The following is a 9363-nucleotide window of genomic DNA, read 5'->3' as shown; positions in this document are numbered from 1 at the left end:
ACACCAAATGGAAAAATCCAATATTACGTTAATGAATACTCTTTCTACTTACTAGTGGGGGCGCCTTATTTTATTCTATTTTATTTTAAAAATAATAATTATTGATTAGTTAGAGTTTTACAAAAAGTAGAACAAAAATATAAATTAAATAAAAAATAGTGAAAGAGTGAAAGTGAAATTAATAGTGAAAATAGGAAAGAAACATAAATAAAAAAGAAAAAAACTAACTAATTGTGACATGAAATTAATGAAATGTCTCAGTAGTTAACTTTACTTTGTAAGTAGTTAATAATGTCATGAGGTTATTTAAATGTATAACATATATAGTGATTAAAAATGAATAATAACATTCATATCGAAAATTATACATAAAATTATACAAATTTTAGTTTTAACCACTCATGAGATGAAATTAAGTTTACTTTTACACATAGTTAACCATTTTTCTAGATAAATATTGGGTGAAAAAAAACTATTAATTAGTACTCAAATTAAATATTGCATAGAGGTGGTCAAGAACACATAATCTTATATTATATTATATATATATATATATATCATTCTAAACAGAAAGAGTTTGGAGCTAGCATATACCCTATAGTTTGATGCCCCATAAGTGATTTGTGACCTTTAATCCTATCTCACAATCTCAAGGAAAGTTCATAAAAGCAACTCTTTATTGAAGATCCAACTGAACTTGACGGCACGAGGTTTCATCTTACGTGCTCGCTCATTTGCTCTCTCTTGCAACTTCCTGATCCTGGGTGCTAACCCACACACAAAATCTTGTGCCTTCCTTCCCTCCACCGTCAAACCTTCTAGCTTTTCCAATCTCCACCGTCCAACCAGAAACTCCAAGATGTTCGCATAGTCATCAACGGTGTACACGCCTATACGTTGCGCCACTGCAGAGTAGTGGTCGAACAACCTGCGGTCCTCCCCATCGTACATAAGGTGTGCCGGCATCGTGATCCTTTTCTCCATCATGTCCCCTATGGCCACCATTGCTCCTGAGGGGTCCACTTCTAGAAGCTTCTCCACGATTCTAGTGTACGCCTTCTCGTGTCGCTTCTCGTCTCCAGCTATGGTCCCGCATATGTGCGCAAGCACTGGATCACCGCCCTCTTTTGCAAGACGACCTGTGTTCCCGTGCGCCACGAACGTCGCTCGCTCTTGGAATGACGTGTACACAAACCCTAAATATGGATTGCTCTCGAAACCAGAGCGCTAATCATCCCAAACAAAACAAATAATACACCATTTTAGTACTCAACAAACTCTTAAAAAAAACAAGAAGGTAATTTAATTGATAACAATAAATTTATTTTAATAATTAAAATTTATTAAAAATTATAAAAGCAAGAAAAAATTATCAAATAAAATATAATACCAATCAACTTTTATATTTTTCAACAAATTTCAATCATTAAAAAAGAATGTATTTATAAGAGTATGAGAGAAAGTATGTTAGAATTAATTTTTCTATTTTATTTTGGTAATGGTAACCTTGGATTCAGATTTTCTAACTTTGAAACATGAAAGTTACGATAACTTAATGCATTTAAACCGTTAGATTTATAAAAATAAATCAGATTATGACACGTGTATAATATATATTTTGACTTAAATGTACACGTATAATCTGATCTATTATTACAAATCTAACAGTATAAAATGTATTAAGTTACCATAACTTTTCCTCCATAAAGTCAGAGAATCCATTTCTGGTAACCTTTCGCGTCTAGACCTAGAACAAGATCAAGAATTGCAAAATCTAGTAAGTATATTCCTAAATTTCTGTTGCTATGTTTTGTTGTCTAAGGTGATTATAGAAAGTATATTTTTGCAGGCGGTTTTGATTTGTTCTCCCACTTTATACATGTACTTTTATTTTTTTCTTTTGAAGTATATGATTAATGGAGAGTGGGATGTTAACTTAGTTTTTTTGTTTTTGGTAAGCAGGGTGTTAACTTAGTTAATATTCCTTTTTATTTATGTTATATCACATTTACTTTATTTTAAAAAAAAGAAAGTATACTGACCATGCCAGAAGCAATAAGGTAATGGATAGTTTTCTCGATCATGTTCATGTTAACACGACCAGAAAGATACAAATAAGTTTTGAGCAAATCCCCATGTCTATTTTCTTCTGCAGACCATGATCGGGTCCACACAGCCCATGGGTTTGGGCTTGCTCCACTCTCATCTCTCACCCCATCGAGGTTGCTCAGTATGGTTTGGTAAGTGGGAAGCGCTTCTTCCGTTATCATGTCACCCACCAACACCACCAAGTACTCATCTGGTAGCTCCTTGGTGCGATCACGAAGACCCTTCACCTGCTCCTTGAACTCTTCCAATGGCAGTGATGAGTCAGGGACAAAGCTTTGTGGTTGCCAACTTTGCTCCACGGGTTTCAGCAGTGGCAGGACTTGCTGGGAGACCCATCCCTCCAGTGACTTTAATATTTCTAACTTCTCGAGTGACATTGAGTGGCTCTTTGGCGGTTTCAACCACGATGATGAGTCTAGGGTAACACATTTTGGTGTTGACATGAGGTGGTGGGTGCTTATTGGGGTCCATGGAAACGGAAGAGTTTGTATATGCATGTTTCTGGTGGATGGAGAGTTGTGATTGTGGTAAGAGATATTTATAGGAGTAGTGAGACTAGAGATCACCCTTTTTTTTTTGGTTATTACTCCCTCTCCCCCATAAATGTAAGAATCTTTTAGTTTTAACTAATTCACACTTATTAATTAAAAAAAATATTTTAGGTAGTAATTAACATAACACTAGTGAAAAAAAAATACTATTATGTGTCGATTATTTCACAACTGATTAAAAAAAGAATACTAGTGAAACTCTTTAACATTTGTGTAACAACGGACAAGAATATAACTATTATATATTGATTGTATATTTACATTCTACATCGGTTAAGTGTATGGTTGATGCAGGATGATTAATATTTTTTTCCTTTCATTTTTCTCTTTCATGCCTTAGTTGTCTTCTCTCCCACCATTGTGAATAGGTTGCGTTTGTCTCCCCCACCTCAAAACCTCCATTTATATTATTTTCTCTATAATTACCCTTAAAATTATTGACACTTATTATCTCCTTTTTCATATAATTACTTTTGATCTAATTACTAAAGTGTACAAGTGCTTATATATCTCCTAAAAGAGATAATGAATTTGTGACATTAATGAATAACATTTATTCAAATTAATAAAGGATATACTTTAGTAAAAAATAATTAATTAATCAATAAACAACTTGATGAAAAGAGTCTTATAAGAAGGCCAAGCAAATAAAAAAAAAAGTGTCTTATGTGTAGGAATAATGAGAGTATTGGCTAGTTAGTTGATTAGGTCACATTAATTTAATTTTACGTTTGATTCAAAATGGTTAGTAATATATCAAATAGACAAATGTTAGGAATAATACATTATGACACACTTTTTGAAATACACTTGATTGAAATTTATTAAAAAAAATACAAAAAGTCGGTGGATTATGATTCCTTATAGAATGCCAATTCATACAAGGTTTCTCCTTAAAAAGCCCCCTCATAGGCCAAGGCTTGTTGAAGTTCTACCTTGGCATTCATTTCTTGTTTGTTAGTGTTACTTAGATCCTCACCAGTACCTTGTAGGAGCTAAAAGCTCTCCAGCGCATGCATGACATTCATCACTCTTGAATGGATATTTCCAAAAATGTCCTTATTCTAAACCTTAAGGGTAACTTTTAAGTTTTTAACTTAAAACAAACAAGGGACAACCATGTATTGGATTCCCCCATACCTCTTCAATATATAAGCCTACGATAATCTGGGTGGTCTTTCCACATTTACATAAACTAAAAAGAAAAGGGAGATTCAGGGGTCAGTTGGTCACCCCTTAACTAAAGAGAACATAAACTCCCAATTTGAAACCAAAGGGAAAAATGAGAGTGATAGCGTTCTCTAAAGAAGCATATTTTGGAACTAAGGAAGGGATGGAATGCACTATGGCATTAGATTCCTCGCTAGGAGGATGATTAAGCTCCAACACCTCGTCGACTTGTGTGAGTTTCCTCAATCTCCAAACACACTCTTCAGGTTGTGCAACCTCATAAAACCCATGAAAGGACCTCTTTTCCTTTTCCAACACTTTCTCCTTATAGACATCTATTTTGTGTTTTCCCACTAACCCAAACTTGTCATCCTTAGAATGTGGTGGGTAAGGCTACACCTGACATATAAAATGGGTTCAAATGGGGGTTAGATGTATTATAATTAACATCATATTTAACACCTATACTATGACATATGTTTGAGTATTGTATGTGTTGAGATTTACGATAGATCTAGAATTAACATAAAATATCTAAAATAATTAGCATAAAATGTTTCTACTATATTAGTGTCCCTAACTTCATGTATTATATACTAAATCGATATCCATGCGATGCACGGTTTATTTTAATTAGTTGAATAAAATGATATTAATTAATTATATAAATAAAAACTGATAACAATAATAGATATAAAGTATACTAATATTAATAATAAGTCAAAAATAATATTAAAAAATAAATATACACTGACTTGTTATATATTTTAATGTACTATTTGATGTAACTCTTGAAATTGCTACATATTGACCATGAGAAAAAATTGATTTTGAAAAATATATCTTAACTGTAACAACTCAATTTCTTTAAAAGGATATTTTTATTAGTAATGGCATTTCTGTAATTATTGAGGACATTTTCGTAATTTTATAAAGGTATTAGGGGTATTTGAGTAACTCGGAACGAGCTGTTCCGAAAGTGGAACGGGTCGTTCTGAGCATTAAAAATAAGCTAAAATTTTAGGTTGGGAACGGGCCCAGAACGGGCCGTTCCAACAAGGAGTACGGGCTGTTCCGGAGGGAGAACGGGCCGTTCTGCTGACTTTAAGAACGGACCGTTCTGATTTTAGAACGGGCCGTTCTGCTTTTTGGGAACGGGCCGTTCCGATTTTGGAACGGGCCGTTCCAGTTGAGAAATTTGCACAAATTTGAAGGATCCGGAATGGGCCGTTCCGAATTCAATACGGGCCGTTCCGAGTACACCAGTTTGCCTATAAATAGGAGGCTGAGGGGTGAAAAATTATATACTGAGTGAGAAGGTGAAATCTTAGAGAGAGAAAGAGGAGAGAGAGAGAGAGAGAGAGAGAGAGAAAGAAAGAAAGAGAGGGAAGAAAGAGAGAATCCAGAGGAGGAGGCCCTGCCCAAGTTCCAGCTCCTGCTTATCCAGGTAAGGGGGGAGTGAGAAACCTCGCTCAGGGGTGTGGGGATAATTGTTGGATAGTTTGTTTGTCGGATTGGCCCCCAATCCCTTGCCATTGTGCTGTCTTATTTTCTGTTTGCTCTACTTTATTCCTTGTTGGAAATAATAAATGATTATGTAATCTCAATCCCTTGTCGTTGTTCTGTTTGATTTTCTATTTACTCTACTTTGTTATTTGTTGAAGGTGCCGTTGTTCTGTTTGATTTTCTATTTACTCTACCTTGTTCTTTGTTGAAGTAATAAATGAATATGGAATTAATGTTAATAATAAATGAGTTTTAATATGAAAAAGAATGATCTCTGTGAATACCTATGCGGACCTTATGAGGAGTATTTATAACATGACCATGGAAATATGGACAATGACATGAGACCTAAGAATGGACTATGAGACGTAAGAATGGACTATTGAGACAAGCTGTGATAATAAGAATATGAAAAATAATGACATGATATACTTGATGAAATCTTGTAATAAGTTAAATGTTGAGTTCATGAAATAATGAATGTATGACATGCATCATATGCATATATTACTCCAGGTGTGCCACTGAGGCCGCATACCAACGATGCTAACAAGGTGTACCTTAGGGTCACCGACAGTTGATGATATGCTAACAAGGTGTACCTTAGGGTCACCGACAGTTGATGATATGCTAACCAGGTGTACCTTAGGGTCACCGACAGTTGATGATATGCTAACAAGATGTACCTTAGGGTCACCGATAGTTGATGATACGCTAACCAGGTGTACCTTAGGGTCACCGACAATTGATGATATGCTAACCAGGTGTACCTTAGGGTCACCGACAGTTGTAACCAGGTGTGCCTTAGGGTCACCAGTGATGATATGTGAAACTTCCTTATGGTGCCACATGCATGCATTTATGAGTCGAGTTCATGACATCATTGCATGATAAATGAGTATATATGTGATATTGATGATGTATGTGTATTGTTTATATGTGACTTATATTTGTTGTGTGTGTGTGTGGGTGCTATCTAACCTTTATTTCTTCACCTAAAACTGAGTGAGATGTTTCTCACTCCCTTGTTGTTTTTGTATATGTTTAAATTATGTTGCAGGTGAACAACATCATGAGGATGTTGGTGATGAGGCTTAAGGCTTCAGTTGGGCATGCTCTGATAGGATGTGACATCGGGCATAGCTAGGCTTGTTTTTGGGATGTTATTATTTTGAAAGCTTTAATTTTCTCTTCCTTTGTAATTTTGAACATTCTTGAGAAAAGACCAAAATGTATATCTTTGTCATACTATTTTATTACATGATTTGAAAGTGATATATTAATTCCTAACTAGGAGGCACTGCCACCTTTACTGGAATTAATATATATTCTCCTTTATATGATTTCTTGAGTTTAATACTTATCTTTGACTTTTTTTATGATTGATGAATTACGAATGTGAATCTTCTACCTTATGAGATTTGAAGCAGTTGTTTTATACATGAAAGATGTTATTAAACTATGAAAGATTTTATTTACTCAAAAAGAAAAAGAAATTATTGTTTACATTTATTGTGTATTAACGTTGGGGTAGAGGGTATCACATTTAGTGGTATCAGAGCAGGTCGATCTAATCGACCGTGAGTTATGTACTTATCATGATTTTGTTGTGTACTCTGACAATGTTTTGTTTGTTGTATACTTTGATGATGCTTTGCTTTGATAATGATGAAGATGATGTTCTCCTTGTACTGATATTGTAGAGTTTGATATTGTTAAGTTATTTTGTAATTAGAGGAATGATAGTCATGATAGTGTTAACTAATACCATTATGACTGCTCTTCTTCATTCTTATGATTGCTTATTTGTTTGATACTTCTTGCTTATGTAAGAAGTAGTGGCTGAGTGGTATCACTTGTGTTGCAAGCATATGTGTGAGTAGTAGACGAGATATTATGCTAATATTGTATGAACTATTGAGGCCTTAGATTTGGGTAAGACATTGATTTTTCAAGTGTATTATGAGTTTACGATTGGTGAAATTTTTGAAAGCTATAGTTTTAGCGATTGAATCCAAGGATGATGTATGTTGAGAATTGGAATTTTGGTATTCTTAAGTAGAGATTAAAGTGTTGATAATTTCTAGAGTTTGATGATTGCATGTGAATTTATTTTCTAAGCCTGAATATGTGAGTTATCTGGTTTAGATTTGTAGTGGAAAACTTTGATATGAATTTCAGGTGGAAAGAAGTAAGTTTGGAAGGATTGAGGTATTTTTGTGGCTTTAGATGTTGATACACTATTGTTGTCTGGTGTAGGAGATGTTTTGTTGTGACAGTACAAGTGCTATACTGACAAAATTAGAATTTTTGTTAGTCTTCAGGAAAGTGGTAGCCTTGGATGTTATCTTTCTAATGGAATTGGAATAAGGTAAAACGGAGGTCTAGAACTCCAGTATAACTGCTTTGGTAATCAGAGGTATAGTTGTAAGCACTGAATATATTTGTTGTGATTTTTGAAGTTTTCTTTAGCTAAGAAGATGATTTTTTTTAAAATCTCATGTCTCACTAAGAGTTGTAGCTTATTCACTTAGTGATAGGTTGAGATCACGTGGATGAGTAGAACTTTCTATGTGTCGTTTTCTTTGATAGTTGTTGAAAAGAGAAGTTAGGCTGTATAATAATGTTTTCGGGTTAGTAGGCAATGCAAGGATAAGAATTGACTTTATTAAAATGTTTTGAGGTGTTTTCGTGTAAATTGAGAGGTCGTTTAAGGTTATATGATGCTATGTGGTAAAGGTTGTTCATGTACATGCTTATGGATGGTATATATGAAGGTTTAAAGTAGGTATTCTAATATGATTTAATATGCATGTACGTTGATATGTGGATAGATGACCTTAGGGATCAAATGGTGAATGTTGTATGGTTAGTGAGATTGATCTTAGGGTGTGATATGATCATATTGTAGTTGAAAGTGAAGATATATTCAAGACGGTTGTATGTTAAGTTATCTAAGTATTACTATTTTATTTTATTTTATTATATTCTTTTATTATATGAGATAAGTTTTCTAGTCCCTGTAAATTTCAGTTAAGGTAAACATGAATCTGTCTTAGGTAGAAGTTGTGTTTAAGCAGAGAGATATCTAAGCAAGTTAGCGAGGATAAAAGTGTTATGAGGCTTATTATTGGAGATTTATTGAAAGAATTTCTAGGATAACATTGCCCTTAACTACATTTATTAGGAGGAGTATTGCCTTTATGTGTGATAGTAAGTATGAGAGTAGTTTCAACTCTTAAAGGCAAGAATGAATAGTGTTAATATTATTGGATTTTAGTAAGCCTTTTGTGTATATAGTAATACTTATAAGATGAATTTGGATGCATTGTAGATGTAAGAGGAAAGGTAGTGGCTTATGATTCTAGGCAATTAAAAATGTATGAGAGGAATTACCGTACCCATGACCTTGAGTTAGCGGTTTTAATATTTATACTAAGATTTGGAGACATTACCTATATGATTCTAAGCTTAAGGTATTTAGTGATCAAAAGAGCTTTAAATATCTATTGACCAAAAGAGATAGTTGGAATTCCTTAAGAAATAAGATTTTGATCTTATTGGTTATTTGGCCAAAGCCATTATGGTAACTGATGTTTTGAGTAGGAAACCTTGATATTTGTCTTCCTTTATGATTAGAGAAATGGATCTTTGGACTCAAATTAGGAATTTAAGTTTGACTTATGAGATTACTCCTAGTAGTGTGAAACTAGGTATGACTTGAATAACAATTGGATCCTTGAAAGAAATTGGAAAAGCACAATTAGTTGATTCATTTTTTGTGATAAGATATGAAACTATAGGATAAGGTGATAAGAGTTTGACTTGGTTGTAGATGGAATGGTGAAATTAGAGATCTGGTATGTGTACCTAGTGAACTTATGCTTAAGTGTTTGATCTTTGGAAAGGTTGTGGAAAGGCTCACAAAAGTTAAACTAATATGGTGACAAATGTCCTGAGTAGGATGAGCATTTATCTATCATTTTGATGATGTAAGGGTTGAGTTTGATTAAGGAGATTAGAAACT

At 33.8% G+C, this 9363-nt stretch overlaps 1 protein-coding gene across 1 annotated transcript; it reads right to left on the bottom strand.

Annotated features, from left to right (window-relative positions):
* Positions 1–509: 509 nt before the first annotated feature.
* LOC109809188 (stearoyl-[acyl-carrier-protein] 9-desaturase 6, chloroplastic) lies at positions 510–2635 on the bottom strand. Its single transcript, XM_020372429.3, has 2 exons — positions 2043–2635; positions 510–1227 (listed from the first exon to the last, which is right to left on the bottom strand). Exons 1-2 carry the CDS (start codon positions 2604–2606, stop codon positions 661–663), a joined length of 1131 nt encoding a protein of 376 aa, XP_020228018.2. The 5' UTR covers positions 2607–2635; the 3' UTR covers positions 510–660.
* Between the last annotated feature and the right edge of the window lie 6728 nt (positions 2636–9363).

Source organism: Cajanus cajan, chromosome 8 (assembly GCF_000230855.2).
Source record: "Cajanus cajan strain Asha chromosome 8, NIPB_CcT2T_4, whole genome shotgun sequence".
Taxonomy (NCBI): domain Eukaryota; kingdom Viridiplantae; phylum Streptophyta; class Magnoliopsida; order Fabales; family Fabaceae; genus Cajanus; species Cajanus cajan.
Note: the sequence above shows the minus strand (reverse complement) of the source record. Positions and strands in the feature narration are given on the sequence as shown.